Raw genomic sequence first — 22861 nt, 5'->3', positions numbered from 1 at the left:
GGTATTAATTTATTACAATGTAACTGAAATATTTACGTTGCTTAAGTGAGGCGGATACGCACGTTTCAATTAATGGAAAAAGTCAAATAAACGTAAACTCAACCCCGAAAGCGCTCCTTTTCCTCCACAGAAGCGGGTAAACTAAAAGCAATAAAACTCATAAAACTCTCGAGTACGTGAATTGAACCCGAATATGTTCGTAATGCCGCGATATTGGTTGAATTCTCGTTTTTAAGTGTGCGAAAGGGGGGGCGGGGGTGCCGCGGTCACAATTAAGGCTGTCGGATTTTTTATGTAAACAAATTGCGGCTCTATGGTAATTTAACTGACGTAATCTGCGAAAGTTAATCAAAGTATACGACGCCGAAGGGTCATAAGTAAATCTTTGCCGAGTAAAAGGGAAATTAACACCTACCTACAGTCATTAGGCCGAGCCTCCCTCGCAAAACGCTTAAGTCGCATGGGAAAAATATTTCACCGCCCCCTTCCCGAGCCGTCAAAGACATCTGTCCAATATATCACCCTCTTCTTCCTTCTTTTCAAAGCCAACTTTTATATTCTTATAAAGGTAATTACGCAAAATGGATTAAACTTCCCTTTTCTGTTTGTTTCAGTTCGCGTCTTGGCGTCAAAGGAGACGGCAATTCCAATATCAGTTTTAGATGCCACTCCGGATTTTATCGGGCAAATTCAGAATGTTACGGTCGCTATTGGAAGAGAGGCGATATTAACGTGCAGAGTTAACGACCTGGGACATTATAAGGTAAGACACTAAGATTTTTTGTTACGTGAACGTTCGCAATTTATTTTATACTTCCTTCGCCTATGGCATAATTTTGATTTATTTTTACCGCACAACACCTTAGGGAAACAACAATAATATTTCACTAAACTGAGCTCGTAATTACACTTTCGAATAAAGATCTCTTTACGTGTCCGAGTTTCTTCAAATTCTTCCATGTCATTGAATCTTTCAATTGCTCAGATTAAATTTTTTCAGTTTTTTGGAAGTAGAGCAAAATTCTGAAGACCGTGGGAAAATATTTCGGCAGTTGGCGCGGGTCAAATGATGCCAATTGACCCAGGGTGCAAGATCTCCAGCATCCAAGTTGGGTCCAGCAACTTAGATGGGTCCAAGATGACGAAATACCGAAATACCCCCGGGCCAACCTCCGAAATACCCCGGGCCAACTATTAAAGCACCCCAGGTGCACTGGCGAAATATGTCACCCCGGGCCAATTGTAAAATCTCGCGCCCCGGATCAACTACCGAAATATGGCACCCCAGAATAACTGCCGAACTTTGATCTTGCACCCCGGGCCAATTGTCAAAATTTGACCCGGGCGAACTGCCGAAATTAGTCGAAATATTTACCCACTGTCCCCAAAATTTTCCCACGCTAAATTCTTCCATGTATTTGCTTCACATTTTGACAATTCTTCAATTTCTAGAGCTTTCTTAGAATTTTCAAATTCTTCTCTTCTGTTTCTTTTGTAGGATCGATCTAGATCTAAGAGATTCTTTAATTCTTCGGATACTTTGACTACATCGAAGGCTTCGGATTCTATTGTATTTTTTCAACCTGCGCTTTCATCACAATCTTCCATTTCCTTGTATCTTACAATATCTCAGCTTTAATTTCTTCTGATTGGTTTAATTTCTCGAATTCTATTTCTTTTCTTCAGATTTTCATATTAGATTAGATTAGATCGGATTATTAGATTCAGATTTTCACAGTTCTTCAATTGCTTCAACTTTCTTGGATTTTTCAAATTTTTCAATTTTTTGAACTCTCTGAAATTCATGTTGGCCTACAAAGCTTTGAAGCTATTGAGACATTGAAGTGTTTTTTAAGATTCTTAGACTTTTACCTTCTGGAAGCTTCTGGATCTCTTGCTATTACAATTTTGCAGTTGTAGCTTTTGTTGGTTTTGAAGCCCCCGAAGCTCAGGAGGCCCTTTAACCTCTTGAATGTCTTAAACATTTTAAGGTTATTGAAATTTGATGTAGTTGAGGATCCTAGTTTTCGGACATGGTGAAACTTTTGGAACTCTCACAAAGTTCTTGCAGCTTTTAAGTATTCACGAAGATCTTGAATCCCGTAAAATGCCTTAAGCTTTTGAAGCTCGTGAAACTGATTTTCCCCTGGGAATTAACAAGGAATTTTTAAGATTCTCTGAAAAAAAGGGTACGTGTGGAATCCAATAGTCACCGGAAAATGTTGTGAAAGAGAATTTTAATCACGAATTTCGGAAACATACTGTTAGCATCCGTTTTAGTCGTGCCTTTACTTTTAAATGGACGTATAAAAAAATACTAGTACATTTTAAAGGAAATGCGAAAAATTATACCAGTCACTTACATCCTCCACACTTTAAAACAGCTCCAATTACGTTTAGATAAAAGACGACCTGTTAAGTATCTTTTCATTAAAAGAGTACTGCAAAATGCTCACTCGCGTGAATCGGTCCATAAAATTACTTTGAAGATTCATTTTTTCCCTTCTCCGATCCGAGTAAAAATTAAATTTGTCAGGTCGAGCATGCAGAGAGAGCTTTTCTTATTTTTTGTCTATACATTTTTTTCTCATGGCTTCACCGCCCCTACACACCTGACGTACTCTGCTCGTAGCGGCGGAAGAAAATTCGCATCGTCCCAGAAAATGCGTTCTCGCCCTTTTTTAAAAGAGATGCACTTACGCGCGCTTGATCGATGTGCAATTAACCTTCCGTGGCGTGATTGATTGGATTAATTCTACGCGAATGGACCAATGGGATGCATTTAAGAACTCAACGAAATTATATTCAGTCATAAAGGGATAATGATAATTATTTGTACATTTTTCCGTCTCAAATTCAATTTTGAGGTTTTCATTTTTAGGAAATAAGTTCCAGAAAAAATTTTGAAGTGCAATTTTATGATCCGATAAGAATGAATAATTTGTCATTTTTTAAGAGTAACGTTTTCTTTTTGCATACCCGATAGTATCTAACCTGACGAAAAATCCCCCCTCGCAAAGGCCACGACCTTGACCCTCACAAAAAGTGGTGGGGATGGTGCCGGTATTTCACTCACGTTATATGGTGTATAAAAGTCTTTCTCAAGTTTCATTACCCTTACAAGATTCGAGTTTCAAGGACTTCAAGGGGATTAAAGTGTTAAGAGCTTCGGGAACATGGGGAGATTCAAGAGCTTCAAAAGGATCACGTCTCGAGACCTTTTTATGAGCTTCAAGGGCTTGATAAAGTCCAAAAACTGCATGGTTTATCAAGGGTTAAAAAAGCTATACTAGAAATTTTTAAAGAGTATTTCAAGGGATTAGGAGGTTCAACAGCGCCATGAGCTTCTGAGGCTACGGGCGCTGCAAGAGCTTAAGGAGCTTCAAACAATTTGAAAACTTCCAGTTAGGGAATGCAATCCCGCAGCAAAATCTCAATCCCGGTATTTGCGGGATTGTTAGATGTTAATCCCGCGGGATCCCGGTACTTGCGGGATCTCGCAAAACTTTAAATAAATTGGCAAATAAGCAATTCTGTGCGGTTATCTTCTGTATTAAAATAAATCGCTCATTATCACAATATTTAACAAAACAGTACCTTCGGCCTAACTTAGAACTCAAAAAACCCTTACATGTAAAGCATCTAAAGTGCCTCAAAAATCATAGTACATTTTTAACGAAAAAAGTTTAACAATTATTTAAAAAATAATTCGCCGTTATCAGTTTCATTAACAAAGTAAACAGAGTCGTCCCTTGGTCGACAAATTCCTCAGTCCCGCAAATCCCGCGGGATCCCGCTCCATTTATGTGCGGGATTAATCTCGCAAAAATGCTGCGGGATCCCGGTATTTCCCTACTTCCAGTGCTTCAGGATCATAGGACCTTCAACTCTTTTAACAGCTTCAGTTGTTTTAAGAGTTTCTAGGGTTTCAAAATCTGCATCAGTTGTTTTATTCCATCCCCACCCCACACCCCCCGGCACTATGTTTTGTGCAGGGGGGGGGGGGCTAGCAAGGGGTCTGGATGCTAGCAAGGGGTCTGGGTCTGGGAAAATCCGGTGAATACTTCGGCTCTTAGCAAATCTTTATCTGAGTTATTTACCGAGCCAATTTTAGCTAAAATCTTTTCCTTTGTTTACCACCAGGGGTTGCCTCACATTTCGGAGCCCTAATTTTTATTCAGGTTTTTAAATTTGGGCTAAATTTAATATAAATGCCCTATAACTAAATCGATTCGAGTTTTTTCTTTCTGAAAGATATACTCCTTCAGGAGGATACTAAATTTTCTCCAATTTTTACATTTATTAAATAAAGAGTTTTCCCAAAAGTCACGCGCTAAATACACAATTCCAGGCGTAACCCCTGTTTCCTTCTGAGAGAGGTGATTATCTTTAAACGTCCACGAAAGTAATACAAGTCAATTAGTGAAATCCGTAAGACCGTTTAAAATGGAGCGACGTGCTTTTTTCTTAATTATGTCACGTAGGTCAAATAATGGAACGGCTTCTTTTCCCATTTCGCCCATTTTAACTTGTTTTCCACGCAAACAAATTTCGCCCGATCGGATTACTATACACGATATGACTGTGAGATCTTGTATTTTCGTTTCAGGTCGGCTGGATGAAGGCGGACGATCAAACCATTCTGAGTCTGCACACTCGTGTGGTCACCCACAATCCCCGCATTACGGTGACCAATGATGACAACTTCCGCATCTGGCAACTGCACATCAGACAATTGAAGGAGACAGATCGCGGGTGTTACATGTGTCAGATAAACACCAATCGCATGAAGAAGCAGCTCGGTTGCGTTGATGTGCAAGGTATCTATTACTATTTACTCTTTTAACTTTGTTTATGCAGTTCGTAGTGTAAATGCGACGGTTGTTCGATCTTGGGGTTGGGGTTAATTCTAAATACGAGTATACAATTCGTTCTCTCAAATTTGCGAATCCAATTTAACAACAGAAGTTATCGCTTCCTCATTCTTCCCCCAAATAGAGCTTTTGGCGCTTAGGTATACCAATCATTTTTGAAAGGGAACCATTGAATGTAACACCAGGAGACTATGGGGTGGAAAATATTCCTTAGGAAGGGACGATCTGATGGTCCTTTATTGATAACTATCACGGTAGCCGTAATGGCTGAACACTTTGAGAGAGAATGTAGGACCGGTGGGTCTGGGGGGTATGGAATACCCCCCAGCCATTTTTTCTACCCTACGAAAATCTCAAGACAATTGTAAGAAAAGGAACATCAACTATTTCATTTCCTGGGTGGTATTCGATACCCCCAGACCCCCCGGTTCCGCATTCGTTTCCGAAGTACTTTTTGCTTTTCTCTCTTATACCCTATTTTTGAAAGGGAATCATTAAATGTACCAGAAAGCTAAGGGGTAGAAAATAGTCCTTAGGGAAGGAAGATCCGAGGGCCCTTTATGGATAACTATCACGGTAGCCGTTATGGGTGAACACTTTGAGGGAGAATGTAGCACCGGGGGGTCTGGGGGGTATGGAATACTCCCCAACCGTTCTTTCTACCCTACGAAAATCTTAAGACAATTGTAAGAAAAGGAATATCAATTCTTTATTTTCCTGGGGGGTATTCCATATCCCCCAGACCCCCGGTTCCACATTCCTTCTTGAAGTACTTTGTGCTTTTTTCTCTTACACCATAATTTTTGAAAGGAGACCATTAAATGTAATACCAGGATCCTATGGGACAGAAAATAGTCCTTGGCAAATAAAAGCCGAGATCTGATGGTCCTTTATTGATAACTATCACGGTAGCCGTTATGGGTGAACACTTTGAGGGGGAATGTAGAACCGGGGGGTCTGGGGGGTATGGAATACCCCCCAGCCATTCTCTCTACCGCACGAAAATCTTATGACAATTGTAGGTAAAGGAATATTAACTTTTTATTTTCCTGGGGGGTATTCCATGATGGTCCTTTATTGATAACTATCACGGTAGCCGTTATGGGTGAACACTTTGAGGGGGAATGTAGAACCGGGGGGTCTGGGGGGTATGGAATACCCCCCAGCCATTCTCTCTACCGCACGAAAATCTTATGACAATTGTAGGTAAAGGAATATTAACTTTTTATTTTCCTGGGGGGTATTCCATGATGGTCCTTTATTGATAACTATCACGGTAGCCGTTATGGGTGAACACTTTGAGGGGGAATGTAGAACCGGGGGGTCTGGGGGGTATGGAATACCCCCCAGCCATTCTCTCTACCGCACGAAAATCTTATGACAATTGTAGGTAAAGGAATATTAACTTTTTATTTTCCTGGGGGGTATTCCATGATGGTCCTTTATTGATAACTATCACGGTAGCCGTTATGGGTGAACACTTTGAGGGGGAATGTAGAACCGGGGGGTCTGGGGGGTATGGAATACCCCCCAGCCATTCTCTCTACCGCACGAAAATCTTATGACAATTGTAGAAATAGGAATATCAATTCTTTCTTTTCCTGGGGGGTATTCCATACCCTCCAGACCCCCCGGTTCCTCATTCTTTCTCGAAGCACTTTGTGCTTTTCTCTCTTACACCATCATTTTTGAAAGGGGACCATTAAATGTAATACCAGGATCCTATGGGACAGAAAATAATCCTTGGCAAATAAAAGCCGAGATCTGATGGTCCTTTATTGATAATTATCACGGTAGCCGTTATGGGTGAACACTTTGAGGGGGAATGTAGGACCGGGGGGTCTGGGGGGTATGGAATACCCCCCAGGCCCCCCGGTTCCGCATCCTTTCCTGAAGTACTTTGTGCTTTTCTCTCTTACACCATAATTTTTGAAAGGGGACCATTCAATGTAATACCAGGATCTTATGGGACAGAAAATAGTCCTTACGGAAGGAAGATCCGAGGGGTCCTTTATGGATAACTATCACGGTAGCCGTTTGGGCTCAACGTTTAGGGGGAGATTGTAGTACCGGGAGGTGTGGGGGGTATCTTTATTTTCCTCTCGTGTACCTTATTCGATTCCGTATTCACTGCTGTTGGCACTTACACCACAATTTTTAAAAGGGAGCCACCATAAACCCAAGGAGGTGAAAATATTCCTTAAAAAAGGAAGATCCGATGTTGTACTACTACAAGTAATCGCTTGGTTGCTTTGATCTGTAAGGTATCTTTTACTATTTACTGTTTTAACTTTTAAGCAACTTTTTGTATGCAAATATGACGCGGGATTAATTGTGAGTGATACGCCGCCCGTTGTATTCTTTCGTCCTCTACATTTTACGAACCCCATCTAACAACAAAACATATTCAAGTTGCCAGACAAACACGAAGGGCGCCAAGAAATTAGATGTAAGAGAGCGCCCTTATTATGCTTAAACCCAGAACATTTCTAAAAACTTTCCGACAACAGTCCACCGCCCCTTTTTTGTCGCCCTAAACGCGAGACTTACAAATTTCGGTGCAATTCGTCATCCGCTTTTAAAACTGGACAACTGCGCGAAACGAATCCTCCATCACGAGCAGATCCGTAAGACGTCCCGAACGAACGGAAAAGGAAAGAGGACATTCATTTTTATGGACTTATAAAGTTAGGAGAATGGTTATAAGCTTTGGGATACGTTTATTTTTTATAAAACCACAAACTCGCGCAGCAATTGCACTAAAATAAGGAGAAACAAAGCGCGGCGGGCATAAAAGAGAACAAAAGCGCTAGTGGGTTAAGTAATAACATTTTCCAGTAATTTAAGGTTTGTTAAAATATAGCAACACATTATTTCGGATGTGCGTAAGTTAATCTCGCTCTCACTTATCTCGCTGATGTGTGCTTAAGGGTCGGAATGTGATCCTCGCGCCTTTATTTCCATTGGAACAAAACGAGAAACGATCCGAGGGCGCCCAAGCTGCTGACAAATATTAAACTTCGCACACTAAATTTTCTAACAAGCACACGGGCACGCTGTTACTGTCAGCTGCGGAAGATTGATGGGAGAAATATTGTTATATATGCACTTAATATGAGACGCCTAAACTTTTTTGCTTTAACGACCTGCCAATTGCTTGTTTACTCCAAAAGCCTCGTTAAAAAGTTAATGCGCGCTTTTACTCAAAATTTAGACTTAAACAATTAAGGACGCTCGCTTTTATCTTCCTTGTCAGTTCCTCTCATTTAGTCGAACTGCTTTGAGCGTTTTCCAATTGTTTGCGATCATTCTCATTTCATTCGTGTTACGTGCTCGATTCCATTTCAAAAGGTATTTCCAATATGAGATGCAAAACTGACACTGTATAAAAGGGACGCGAATTCTTTTTCATGCCGCCTAATGAACTGTAGTTTTATAAGAAACGAACTACCGCGCCGAGAGTATTTCGACGGTACTAATCCGTACGTCGTTGCTATGATTCGCCGTATAAATAAGATTACTACTCCCTGGAAAACCTCTACGGGTCACGTTTTTTGTCAATCAAAGCAAATATTCCGCATTTCCGGCGAACGCGGCCTTTTCATTTAGATTAGATATTTTCGCAATCGATTCGTGTGTCTCAAACGCTTTCGAAAAAACCAGTTTAAGGAAAGTGCTTAGCATTTACGCCGTGCCCGCCTAGTTTTTGGTGCTGTTGCGTGAAAGAGGAATTTTTAAGGTATGCACCGCAGATTTAATTCTTAAGTGCTCGCTGTAGTCACTTTTGATGTCGCATATTTTCAATCGCGAACGTTTTCGCCAACAAAGGGTTTCTCTTCAATAGAGGAGTATTTCGATTTAGAGTACGTTTCGTTTGCAAACGAAGCGCAAACGGTTTCGCCATGAGAGTTCTCGGTTCATTTGCAATTGAAGGATGCGTTAATGCATAGCAAAATGAAATGTCTATTGCCCCAAAAGCTCATCAGAGAGGGGGCAAATAACCGAGAAGTAGGAGTTCAGTAGGAAAAGTCTTGATTGTGTCTTTGAGAACGGGATTCTCTATTTTGTTGAAGTATTTTTGTTGGGCGTCGGAATTCTACGCATAAAGAACTGCTTACTCTTGCGCAAAATACCAGCTACCAGATAATTTGTCCAATCAATCACAGATAGATGTCCCCCCAGTCAGCGGAGAGTGCCCTTTGGAAAATACAACTCAATAATTCCATTTGTTTTCGTCCTATCACTTTCGTGGTATTCTTTGGGAAAGGGTAGTCGCATCCTCGTCTGCTGGGGGATATTCCATACCCCCCAGACCCCCCGGTACTACGTTTCTAGGGCAAGACAGTCGTATCCTTTTTCCTTCACGGTATCGTGCTTATAAGTTCTATGGTATTTGCTCGAGAAATATCACGTAAGTGCTAGCACTAAACGTTTTTGAAAAAAAGCGAACCACCGGGGGGTCTGGGGGGTATGGAATACCCCCCAGGCACCAGAGAGTGCCCTTTGGAAAGTAGAACTCAATAATTCCATTTGTTTTCCTACATTCACTTTCGTGGTATTATTTGGGAAAAGGATAGTCGCATCCTCGTCCGCTAGGGGGGTATTCCATACCCCCTAGACCCCCCGGTGCTACGTTTCTAGGACAAGACAGTCGTATCCTTTTTCCCTGAAGAGTATTCCGTCATTCACAGTATCGTAGTTCTAAGTTCTATGGTATTTGCTCGAGAAATATCACGTAAGTGCTAGCACTAAACGTTTTTGAAAAAAAGCGAACCACCGGGGGGTCTGGGGGGTATGGAATACCCCCCAGGCACCAGAGAGTGCCCTTTGGAAAGTAGAACTCAATAATTCCATTTGTTTTCCTACATTCACTTTCGTGGTATTATTTGGGAAAAGGATAGTCGCATCCTCGTCCGCTAGGGGGGTATTCCATACCCCCTAGACCCCCCGGTGCTACGTTTCTAGGACAAGACAGTCGTATCCTTTTTCCCTGAAGAGTATTCCGTCATTCACAGTATCGTAGTTCTAAGTTCTATGGTATTTGCTCGAGAAATATCACGTAAGTGCTAGCACTAAACGTTTTTGAAAAAAAGCGAACCACCGGGGGGTCTGGGGGGTATGGAATACCCCCCAGGCACCAGAGAGTGCCCTTTGGAAAGTAGAACTCAATAATTCCATTTGTTTTCCTCCATTCACTTTCGTGGTATTATTTGGGAAAAGGATAGTTGCATCCTCGTCCGCTAGGGGGGTGTTCCATACCCCCCAGACCCCCCGGTGCTACGTTTCTAGGACCAGACAGTCGTATCCTTTTTCCCTGAAGAGTTTTCCGTCCTTTACAGTATCGTGGTTCTAAGTTCTATGGTATTTGCTCGAGAAATATCACGTAAGTGCTAGCACTAAACGTTTTTGAAAAAGAGCGAACCACCGGGGGGTCTGGGGGGTATGAAATACCCCCCAGGCAGCAGGGAGTGCCCTTTGGAAGGTAAAACTCAATAATTCCATTTGTTTTCCTCCATTCACTTTCGTGGTATTCTTTGGGAAAAGGATAGTTGCATCCTCGTCTGCTAGGGGGGTATTCCATACCCCCCAGACCCCCCGGTAGTACGTTTCTAGGGCAAGACAGTCGTATCCTTTCTTCCTGAAGAGTATTCCGTCATTCACAGTATCGTAGTTCTAAGTTCTATGGTATTTGCTCGACAAATATCACGTAAATGCTAGCACTGAACGTTTTTGAAAAAGAGCGGACCACCGGGGGGTCTGGGGGGTATGGAATACTCCCCAGGCAGCAGAGGGTGCCCTTTGGAAAGTAGAACTCAATAATTCCATTTGTTTTCCTCCATTCACTTTCGTGGTATTCTTTGGGAAAGGTAGTCGCATCCTCGTCTGCTGGGGGGTATTCCATACCCTCCAGACCCCCCGGTACTACCTTTCTAGAGCAGGACAGTCGTATTCTTTTTTCCTGAAGAGTATTCCGTCCTTCACAGTATCGTGGTTATTGTCTCGAAAAGTATCATGAAATGCTAACCCCAAACGTTATTATTAATGTGGACTGTTTTCGTTGTGCGGCAAGCGAGCGCGAGCGAACATTATATTCTCCTGATACCTACAAGATTTCTCTCACTGTATATTCTCCTGATACATCTTGTGTTTGAGACAGAGCTCTTTCAACTCCCACGTTGCTAGTGTCCGTGTCCAAAACAAAGTTGCCCTATGTATCAGGATATCCAAGGAAGAAAGGTTACCTTCAGTTGTTCAAATGCCATTTGAGTGTTTCGATGAATCGGTAGATGGTCCGGGTTGCGTATTGGCATTCTGTACTATTATTCAGAGCAGCTCTGGTCTGATTCGCAGTATACTATGGGTTCACGTTATGCGCAAATTGATAATACATTATGTACTGCGATTCAGAGCACCGATATGGTTTAGACTTTAGAGTTTTGAAACGCTGTATGTAATGGGTTTCTACAAAGCGCGTGTACCTTAGCCAAATTATACTGCGATTCAGAAAGAATGTCAAATCGTGCGGGAGAAAAGTTTGGTATCTCTAAACTCTTGTGGTTTGTGTGTAATCAAGGTTCTCAAACTGCACTAAAATGACCTGTGTGAACTTGGCCCCCCAACTTTAGAAAGCAATAATTTTCGTGATTGAAATCGATTGCGCTTCGTTTGCGCAAGTTTGCGCACAATTGCATTTTGTTTGCGCGCTGCCGGTTTCAAAATTACGAAGGAATCAAATTTGGGGGGGCCAACTTCACAACTGCCCCCCAAGTTTACAAATTTGACATTTTTTTCTTGAGATCGTTTGCGCTTCGTTTGCGCATGTTTGCGCTACCAATACCTTCGTTTGCGCCCCCGTCGTTTTTGAGTTATTCCAAATTCAAAATTCTATACTGGCCCCCCATTTTTCAAATTTGCCATTTTTTTCCCATTTGATCGTTTGCGCACAATTGCATTTTGTTTGCGCGCTGCCGGTTTCAAAATTAGGAAGGAATCAAATTCGGGGGGGGGGGGGGGCCGACTTCACGACTGCCTCCCAAGTTTACAAATTTCACTTTTTTTTCTTGTGATCGTTTGCGCTTCGTTTGCGCTGCCAATACCTTCGTTCGCGCCCCCGTCGTTTTTGAGTTATTCCACATACAAAATACCATACTGGCCCCCCATGAGCACATCTGATTTGTACAATACGGGATATGTTTGTCTTTACTAGAAGCATCTGTACTTAAAATTTCAAAGAAATATATAATATAAATAAATGTTGGCATTGCGCAGTCTGCGCGCATGTGCACATTTAATGTTTACTATTTGCGATATGTTTGACTTTTGTAGAAGTATCTGTACTTAGAATTTCAACAAAACTATTAATAAATAAGAAAGTTGATATTGCGCAGCCTGCGCATCGTCAAAATATTTTTTTGATCAGGTGCCAGAGCCATATGCTAGTGAATGCAAAAAGAACGAATATCTTGGAAACTGTATGAGTAGTTAAGGCCTCGGACAGACGGACAGGCGGACGGACAGAGAAAGTGGCTGCAACAGCGCACCTAACTTAGTTGTCAAATGCGCTAAAAAGTCATCGTGTTTCATTCCTCTGACATCGTGACTACAGGGACCCCGGAGGTGGGCTACTCAGGCTTGTCAGACCCTCTTCATACAGAATAGAATGTAAGGATAGGTAAAGTTAGGGATGGGAACGGCATTATGCGAAGCTACGTGTACTTGAGGAACCCGCCCCGACAAAACCCAAGACAGAGCAGTCGGCTGCGGGATTCGAACCCACTACCTCCCGCATAGCAGTCGATGAGCGTAGCTACTGCGCCATCCGCTTCGGCGGCACTACGTACAGGTACCGGTGAGAGGTGACGTATTTCTACTATTCATATTCAAATGATCAAAAGAAAAAAAAATGGCAAATTTGAAAAATGGGAGGCCAGTATGGAATTTTGTATTTGGAATAACTCAAAAACGACGGGGGCGCAAACGAAGGTATTGGTAGCGCAAACATGCGCAAACGAAGCGCAAACGATCACAAGAAAAAAAAATGAAATTTGTAAACTTTGGGGGCAGTCGTGAAGTTGGCCCCCCCGAATTTGATTCCTTCGTAATTTTGAAACCGGCAGCGCGCAAACGAAGCGCAAACGATCAAATGGAAAAAAATGGCAAATTTGAAAAATGGGGGGCCAGTATGGAATTTTGTATTTGGAATAACTCAAAAACGAAGGGGGCGCAAACGAAGGTATTGGTAGCGCAAACATGCGCAAACGAAGCGCAAACGATCACAAGACAAAAAATGTTAAAATTGTAAACTTGGGGGGCAGTTGTGAAGTTGGCCCCCCCAAATTTGATTCCTTCGTAATTTTGAAACCGGAAGCGCGCAAACAAAATGCAATTGTGCGCAAACGTGCGCAAACGAAGCGCAATCGATTTCAATCACGAAAATTATTGCTTTCTAAAGTTGGGGGGCCAAGTTCACACTAGTACTAAAATGAACTATAAAGAGGTTTTGGTTGAAATGTGCAAGGAGAATACGTTTTCAATGATCGAATGTTTGGAACTAGTAGAACATGAATTTAAAGCAAAACTTCGACTTAAAAACGGGGTGAAGATATTAACAGGGTTTGGTGCGACAAGTGCTTAGCTGATTTTAGTAATAAATCAAACACGAAACCGACACTAAACCATATCGGTGTTCTGAATCGCAGTATATAATGTATTATCAAATTGCGCATAACGTGAAGCCATAGTATACTGCGAATCAGACCAGAGCTGCTCTGAATAATAGTACAGAATGCCAATACGCGTCCGGGTTCCTGGGACTTTTTGCATGCGCTCTTCAAATGTCTCAGTTCCTCGCAGTTCCAACATTGAGTGCGACCCTTTTCTTCTTCTTCAACATGTCTTTAATTGTTGTCTGAAAATCTGTTTCTTCCGTCGCGATCTGGACTTTTCCGTGAGATGTGCATTTATGGTTTCTTGGCTTCAATTTCTAGCGCTACGGTCAAAGCCTCCAGCATTGACCTCGGAAGAGACCATCTCACTACTTGCTGAATTCTTCTGCATTCTTTGCTAATAAAGACCAAGAGTTTTGGTCTTCCAAAGCTGCTCACATGAAAACATCATCTGTAATGACTCGATTATACGAATCCGCTCGATGTATTCCCCTTTGTATGCATTGTAAATGTTTAATTTAGAAACAATAATTTAAAAGCTTCCGTTAAAGCACATTCCTGTTTAAATTATAGCTCCACCGAGGTTTCGTTCGCGCTACATTTTTCCCTCGAAGAAACTCCTGATGTGTATATAAAGGCGATTGCATAACGAAAGCATATTTGTATTTCTCGACTCTGGGGGTACCTAAGTGTAAGACCATTGTTACATCAATATCACCAGCGTGTCTGACATAATAATAATACATCGAGAGCGAGAGGCGAATTGCGTCTGAAGATGTAAAGACGCGGCGCACTACCGCTATAACTAGAAAATGTGAACGGAATATGCATGAGGGTTTTGGGCTTATAATTTGCACCCCCAATTCAAGTGGTTTCCGAGGATAAGCAACATAATATCGAAGTGAAAAATAGCTGAATATTCATACGGGCGGAAAAAAGACGTTTCGCGCAGACGAGAAGTTCCTTATGGTAACTTTACCGAAGGGATTACGGGAAAGAATGGCGAAAGGGGTGGATTTCGATGCTGTGCTCTCTATCATTGAGAGGCCCCACTTGCCACGAATGTCGTTTAGGGTATAAATATACGGATATACCGGATTCGGTTTACTGTCGTTGAGTTTGTGCTAGAACTAGAACTTGGGCGAAATTGTGATCTGTTTAATTTAAGGTGCATTATTGACCATTAAATTCAGACAGAGCTGGGCAGTACTAGTTCAAAAGTTACAGCCTTTTGAATTTTCTTTCGAAATTGGTTTCTAGTCTGTAACTTGATTGAGAAGTCTGATCGAAAAAGTACGAATTGTTTTGGATTCTACGCACCAAAATTAATAAGAAAAAGTGTTTTCCCGAGAAATTTTGGTGCAGTCGATTTTTTGTAAAAAAAGGAAGGTTATACACTGCCTTTTTTTGAGGCCGTAAAAAAAATTGTCTGAGATCGACCGGGAAAAAACATTTTCTTATAGAATTTGGCCCGTAGAATCCATAATTTCAAACAGTTCCAAGATTGGGCTACTAGTTCAAAAGTTACAGCCCTTTGAATTTTCTTTCGAAAATGGTTTCTAGTCTATAACTTTTGATTGAGAAGTCTGATCGAAAAAGTACGAATTGTTTTGGATTCTACGCACCAAAATTAATAAGAAAAAGTATTTTTCCGAGAAATTTTGGTGCAGTCGATTTTTGGTAAAAAAGGAAGGTTATACACTGCCTTTTTTTGAGCCCCGAAAAAAAAATTGTCTCAGATCGACCCGGAAAAAAAAATTTTCTTATAGAATGTGGCCTGTAGAATCCATAATTTCAAACAGTTCCAAGATTGGGCTACTAGTTCAAAAGTTACAGCCCTTTGAATTTTCTTTCGAAATTGGTTTCTAAGTCTATAACTTTTGATTGAGAAGTCTGATCGAAAAAGTACGAATTGTTTTGGATTCTACGCACCAAAATTAATAAGAAAAGGTGTTTTCCCGAGAAATCTTGGGGCAGTCGATTTTTGGTAAAAAAAAAGGAAGGTTATAACCTGCCTTTTTTTGAGCCACGAAAAAAAAATTGTCTCAGATCGACCCGGAAAAAAAATTTTCTTATAGAATGTGGCCTGTAGAATCCATAATTTCAAACAGTTTCGAGATTGGGCTACTAGTTCAAAAGTTACAGCCCTTTGAATTTTTTTTCGAAATTGGTTTCTAGTCTATAACTTTTGATTGAGAAGTCTGATCGAAAAAGTACGAATTGTTTTGGATTCTATGCACCAAAATTAATAAGAAAAAGTGTTTTCCCGAGAAATTTTGGTGCAGTCGATTTTTGGTAAAAAAGGAAGGTTATACACTGCCTTTTTTTGAGGCCCTCAAAAAAATTGTCTCAGATCGACCCGCAAAAAAAATTTTCTTATAGAATGTGGCCTGTAGAATCCATAATTTCAAACAGTTCCAAGATTGGGCTACTAGTTCAAAAGTTACAGCCGTTTGAATTTTTTTCGAAATTGGTTTTTTGCCCATAACTTTTTAATGATTTATTTTTTATTGCTGGGGCCAGCAGAGATTGCCCTTAGGAAAGTTGAACGCCATAAGTCTTTATATTTCCTATCATTTTCATGGTAGTCTGTGGAAAAAGGTGCTAACACGAAACGTTTTTAGGGAGGAGGAGTCTGAGGGGTATAAAATACCCCCCAACAGACGAAGATGCGACTACCTTTTCCCAACAGCCACCATGATAGTAATAGGAGCGAAATAATAGGAATTTGGAAGTTTTACTTTGATAAAGACAATCTCCTTTGACTGGAGGGTATTCCATACTATATTCCATACCCCCCAGACCCCCCCCCGGTGTTTTGTTTTTCCCAAAAAAGTTTATTGTTAGCACTTATACGATAACTGTGAAGTATGAAAAAGATACGACTGTCCTTTTCTAAAAATCTGGGGGTCGGAGGGGTACAGAATACCCCCCAGCGACTACCTTTTCTCAAAGGCTCTTACCTTTATTAATGTATTTTTTTTTTTTTGTTATGTATTGGGGTTGTTATTGTTATGCTTAGGCACGTTTGTGCATTTTGTCCTGTAATTGGATTATTATCTGTTGGGCAAATAAAAAAAAAAAAATAAAATAAAATAAAAGGCTACCGTGATAGTAATAGGAGCAAACTAACAGGAATTTGCGTGTTTTACTTCGCTAAAGGCACTCTCTTCTGGCTGGGGGGGTATTCCATACTCCCCAGACCCCCCGGTGTTTCGCTTTTCCCCAAAAAATTTTAGTGTTAGCACTCATACGACAACTGTGAAGTATGAAATACTTTTATGGCTGTCCTTTTCCAAAAACGTAGAACCGGGGGTTCTTTGTGGTGTGGAATACCCCCCTCCCCTCATGCGACTACCCTTTCCCATAGAACACTACGAAAGTGATAGGAGGAAATCTTTTCTGGACCCCCCCCAGCCAGAAGAGAGTGTCTTTAGCACGGCAAAACTCGCAAATTCCTATTCTTTTGCTCCTATTACTATCATGCTTTTAGTGGTTCTAGGTTTGAAAATGACTTTTGAAAATGCGCGGGAAGGGAAAGGGGGGTAAACACGCGTTCTATGCTTCATGGTATTCTAATAAAAGGTCTTATCGAAAGGAATTGGTTTCTAGTAACAATAACTGTGTTCCGCCATTCCTTTTTTAGATCAGAGGGGACGGGGGGATGAGATTGGTGTTATCTTTCAAAGGTCTCAACGAATGGAACTGTTTTCTAAAAACTTTTACCCCTTCTCAAAATTGAGAAGAGAGAGAAGAGGCACTTATCCTTCATGGTACTCTAAAGAATGGACTCCACGAAAGGAATTGACTTCTACCACCTCTTCCTCCATGACTTATTATCAGGATCGGTTACAGTTCCTTGCCTTTTTGTAATCGGGGTGGAGGAAGGGGAAGTTTAGGGTTTCTCGCAAACCGGCGGTTACTGGATTAATCTCCAAAATGACTGTTTCAGCTTACAAACTCGCGAAAATCTTGGGTTCATTTCCATTACACTTAGGGAGTTTTCGTTGACAAAAAGCGCCCTTAACGAAATGAAATATTGTCAAACAAAAACGTTAATCATAAGAGCTAATGGCGTTTAGATAAACGTTTCATTTTCTTTTTCAGTATCGCGCCCTGCACTAATTACATTTGATTGTATTTTTGATTAATACAAGCTTCCTTCAATTTATTATATCTCTATATTGAATTCGGGCTTTCTTTTATTCATTCGATTTGTTCTTCCACTTTTTTTTGTCTCTCGCTCCTCTCGTGTCTAATCAATCTTAGGCGCGTTGTTTTCTAAGCGCCTGCCAACTACTGAATATTATGTTCTTATCTATTACAGTGCCACCGGATATTGATGACACGGAAACCAGCAGCGACGTGACCGTGTCAGAAGGCGAAAACGTCACGCTGGCATGCAAGGCGTCGGGCCATCCCTCACCGAGAATTTTATGGAGACGCGAGGACGGAGATCACCTCCACCTACAGCAGCACTCCCGCACGCACGACGCGGAAAGAGGTACGATACGACTACTTAAACTATTTATATTGACAAAAACAGAGGCAAAAATGTAATTCTACGTCTGTTATGTTTTACAACTTTCCCTCCTTCGTATATATTACTTTTATTTGTTTTTCCGACGGGGTTTCCACATTTTCTTTTGCTCCCGCTTTTGTGGGTTAACTTAAACGACTTTCGCAAAGTAAATATTTTGCTTTTATTAAAAATACCGAAATGCCTACCTATTCTCCTTTAAATTTCTACGTATTTGTCTAACTTTGTCAATTATCCCCATTGCCTTCGGATGTCGTATTGCGGATTTTCTATTTGCGAAACTGCTTCTCTGAAAATACCACCCTCTTTACAGTAAGGAAAGTGGAAGTGGTCCAGAAATCCAAAGTATTCTAGCAACAAACAACTGACGATGGTAGTGCTTCACTAAGGTCTTTGATTAATCATGCACTAATTCCTTTCGTTGTCTTATCTTATCTATTGTAGCGAATGTTCCAGAAACCAGAACGTTCTAGAAAAACTCAAAAAGTTCGGTCCTGTCACGGTCGCCAATAATTTTTAGTCCCAACCAAATGACTTTTTCGTTTCCAACAAACCGTTTCAAGTTTCTTCAGAAATCTTTAAGCTCATTGGAGCTTCATCATGGATCTCCAAGCTTCATCCCTTCTTTAAATTTCATTTTTCGCTACGGCGGATATCACTGATACATACAGTTTAAATGATTAATTATTGCAGCAATCCCATCCGTTGTACTCGTATGAAACCGTAACTTTATATACACACACCATTAAAAAAATGGTATCGCATTGTGAACTTATTAGCAGTATTAGGGGTTGAAGCAATTAATTATCGAAGCGTCACCCTTGTGGCAAAATCGATTGTAAAACCGTATCGAGACTAGTTATCTTACAACTTAAATTGAATTTCGTTGTAAATTTTGCTAAGCAAAACACGACCTCACTCCCTCACGCAATTACTTAGAAAATAAGTCGCCTCCCTCTCCCCCTAACTAACTAAACCTGGGCTTTGTACTAATATTATCTGTTATTGCATTACATGCAGCGCGCCGCCCCGTTGACAGTACCGCTACAAACAAGCAAACTTACGCTACTGCAAATAAGCTTCGCTAATGAATTAATTTGAAGCGAACATGGTGTCGACCATATTAAATGGCGGAATCGACCTGTAATTTAAACTCGGTTTGCACAAAAGACAATTCAGAAATTGTGGAAGCGCGAGCGACCTGAAATTACTCGCCGTTAATTTTAATGCGAGTGTGTAGGTAGGTACGTGATTAAATCTAAAAGGATCTCCAAATGACGTTTTTCATTTGTCTCACGCTCTGACACTTTTTCTCGGCTGCTGGAAAATCAAAATTGAATTTGTGTGCCTCTTGGAAAAATTTTCTGGCTCACCTACAATAAGACATGTCCGACCATCATGTTTCGTATCGTCTTAAGAGCTTTAAGGACCTTGTAGGTTATTTAGAAGTTTATGCGTTTTAAAGGCCTCATAAAGCGATTAAGAGACCTTAAGAGAGTTTATTAGGCTTTAAAAGCTCTTCAAAATCTAAAGACTTACGAGCCTTTAACTTTTCTAGAACAGTTTATACAGGAGGGAAATAATTAATCTGTTGCCGACTCGTCGACCGTGAACTCGCGTACAAATGGACCACACACACGACGTTCTTGAGATCCTAAACCGAATGCCCTACCGCCATCTCTTCCGGACTAATCCCTACCCCTCATTTTGAATTTTCGCCACGTACCAAAATGGCAGTTAAGTAGTTAACGCGGCCATCTTGAATCATCAAACAATCCACGGTCGTTTAATATTGCAATTTCAGTGCTCCACGCGATTCTATATGAGATCTCGAAACCTGGAAAGAGGATTTTTAAGGTTTCTATGGGCATTTTGTTTTTTGCCACGCGCGAGTTATATGAGGTTTTGGTGTTTCCAATCATTTTTAAAATTTTTGTAGGGTCCCAAAGGTTCGAGCACAATTTCCGAACCGTCGGAAAGGGTGTTTAATAACCTTCCCAAAACTATCAGACAGAAAATCCTTGTAAAATTTTATCTGGCTACCAGGAGAACATGATGGTTGAGGAGGTCTTTTCCTATCACCCACAAACATATTTCAAAGCCAAATTTCGCTTTAAATCTTTACAAATTTTGTATCAGGAGAATATAATGTGCGAGGAGGTGTTTCAGCTCCTCATACATGAACTGTAACTCAGAAAATTCTTGTAAAATGCCCGGCTACCAGGAGAACATGATGGTTGAGGAGGTCTTTTCCCATCACCCACAAACATATTTCAAAGCCAATTTTTTTTAATCTCTACAAATTGGGGATTAAGAGAATATAATGTGCGAGGAGGTGTTTCAGCTCCTAATACACGAGGGGACAATCAGACAATTCTTTTAAAATTTTGTCCGGCTACCAGGAGAACATAATAGTCGAGGAGGTCTTTTCCCACCACCCACAAAAATATTTCGAAACCAAATTTTGTTTTCAATCTTTTCCAATTTGGTATCAGGAGGTTATAATGTGCGAGGAGATGTTTCAACTCCTAATACACGAGGGGACAATCAAAATTATTGTAAAATTTTGTCTGGCTACCAGGAGAACATAATAGTGGAGGAGGTCTTTTCCCATCGCCCACAAAAATATTTCGAAGCCAAATTTCGTTTTAAATCTTTTCCAATTTGGTATCAGGAGGTTATAATGTGCGAGGAGGTGTTTCAGCTCCTAATACACGAGGGGACAATCAGACAATTCTTTTAAAATTTTGTCCGGCTACCAGGAGAACATAATAGTCGAGAAGGTCTTTTTCCCACCACCCACAAAAATATTTCGAAGCCAAATTTCGTTTTAAATCTTTTCCAATTTGGTATCAGGAGGTTATAATGTGCGAGGAGGTGTTTAAGCTCCTAATACACGAGGGACAATCAGAAAATTCTTTTAAAATTTTGTCTGGCTACCAGGAGAACATAATAGTCGAGGAGGTCTTTTCCCATCACCCACAAAAATATTTCGAAGCCAAATTTCGTTTTAAATCTTTTCCAATTTGGTATCAGGAGGTTATAATGTGCGAGGAGGTGTTTCAGCTCCTAATACACGAGGGGACAATCAGAAAATTCTTTTAAAATTTTGTCCTTGGCTACCAGGAGAACATAATAGTCGAGGAGGTCTTTTCCCATCGCCCACAAAAATATTTCGAAGCCAAATTTCGTTTTAAATCTTTTCCAATTTGGTATCAGGAGGTTATAATGCGCGAGGAGGTGTTTCAGCTCCTAATACACGAGGGACAATCAGACAATTCTTTTAAAATTTTGTCCGGCTACCAGGAGAACATAATAGTCGAGGAGGTCTTTTCCCATCACCCGCAAAAATATTTCGAAGCCAAATAACGTTTTAAATCTTTTCCAATTATTATCAGGAGGTTATAATGTGCGAGGAGGTGTTTCAGCTCCTAATACACGAGGGGACAATCAGAAAATTCTTTTAAAATTTTATCTGGCTAGCAGGAGAACATAATAGTCGAGGAGGTCTTTTCCCATCACCCACAAAAATATTTCGAAGCCAAATTTCGTTTTAAATCTTATCCAATTTGGTATCGGGAGGTTATAATGTGCGAGGAGGTGTTTCAGCTCCTAATACACGAGGGTACAATCAGAAAATTCTTTTAAAATGTTGTCCGGCTACCAGGAGAACATAATAGTCGAGGAGGTCTTTTCCCACAAAAATATTTCAAAGCCGAATTTCGTTTTAAATCTTATCCAATTTGGTATCAGGAGGATATAATGTGCGAGGAGGTGTTTTAGCTCCTAATACACGAATTTTAGAACACCTTCATATTTTCTTCACAGCTTAGAATCCCTTAAGTACTGTAATATTCGCTGTTATAAATAGTATCTTTTCTTTCAGTTGACACGTTCAGCGGGACGAAACTGAATCTCCTACGCGTAGATCGTCGGCAAACGGGAGCGTACCTCTGCATCGCAAGCAACGACGTGCCACCAGCCGTCAGCAAAAGAATCGTATTGAACATAAACTGTAAGTACCTACAATTGTTCTATTCACTTCTACTCTCCTGGTAAATTTGAGATCCCACAAAACTTTAAAGAGGAGGTGGTACTCCTGATACTCAAACATTAAGTAGTGTGAATGGAGGGTAATCTCGGAGTCCTATGCAAATCATTGACCTCTGCTCTCCCTATATTTAACTTTACTTAAAGGTCTCTGCTCTCAATGCTCAAGCATTAAACAGGTTTAAATACAAAGCGAAACCCTTAATCTTTGAAAATAAAGAAGGAAGATAAAGCACTATGTAACATTTTTCTATCAAAGTCACAAAAACAAAAGATCATGCTTTCAAAATGTTTTCAAAAATTATTACAGAGGGCAACATCTACAGTAGTGTCTGTAACGGGAGGAATTTCGTACGTCACGACCCATTAACGACTTGTGACAGTCTGACGGGCGGTAATACCTTCATGGGTTTTACGTACCCAGCACAACCAGGTCAGGATTACTTATGATGACCTCCTGCGGGTTGGTGTATTGGCAATATTAAACGGCCGTGGGTTTTGATTGAGTAAGGGAACGAATTAGATTCGTTCCTGATTAAAGATGGCCGCCGTTTGGGTTTGCTAAAAAAAATTAAAATGAGGAGTAAGGTTTATTCCGGACGAAATAGAACTAGGGCATTCGGTGTTGAGCCACCAGATCGTTAAGTGCGTGGTGCAATATAATAGTTTTTTCGGGAACTAAGCGCCAAGCATTCAGCTTTGAACTACGAGAACGCCATGTATGCGGTTCC

General features: G+C 40.8%; 1 protein-coding gene across 1 annotated transcript; it reads left to right on the top strand.

Annotated features, from left to right (window-relative positions):
* Positions 1–614: 614 nt before the first annotated feature.
* Positions 615–22095, top strand: LOC116161985 (limbic system-associated membrane protein-like; the record flags this gene model as incomplete). The annotated part of the gene is given in 4 exon segments (XM_031475494.1): positions 615–763; positions 4610–4820; positions 17868–18044; positions 21967–22095. Coding segments are annotated over 4 exon segments (666 nt in total), but the record flags the coding sequence as incomplete, so codon positions are not given.
* Positions 22096–22861: the final 766 nt, after the last annotated feature.

This window comes from Photinus pyralis, unplaced genomic scaffold, assembly GCF_008802855.1.
Source record: "Photinus pyralis isolate 1611_PpyrPB1 unplaced genomic scaffold, Ppyr1.3 Ppyr1.4_LG10, whole genome shotgun sequence".
Taxonomy (NCBI): domain Eukaryota; kingdom Metazoa; phylum Arthropoda; class Insecta; order Coleoptera; family Lampyridae; genus Photinus; species Photinus pyralis.
Note: the sequence above shows the minus strand (reverse complement) of the source record. Positions and strands in the feature narration are given on the sequence as shown.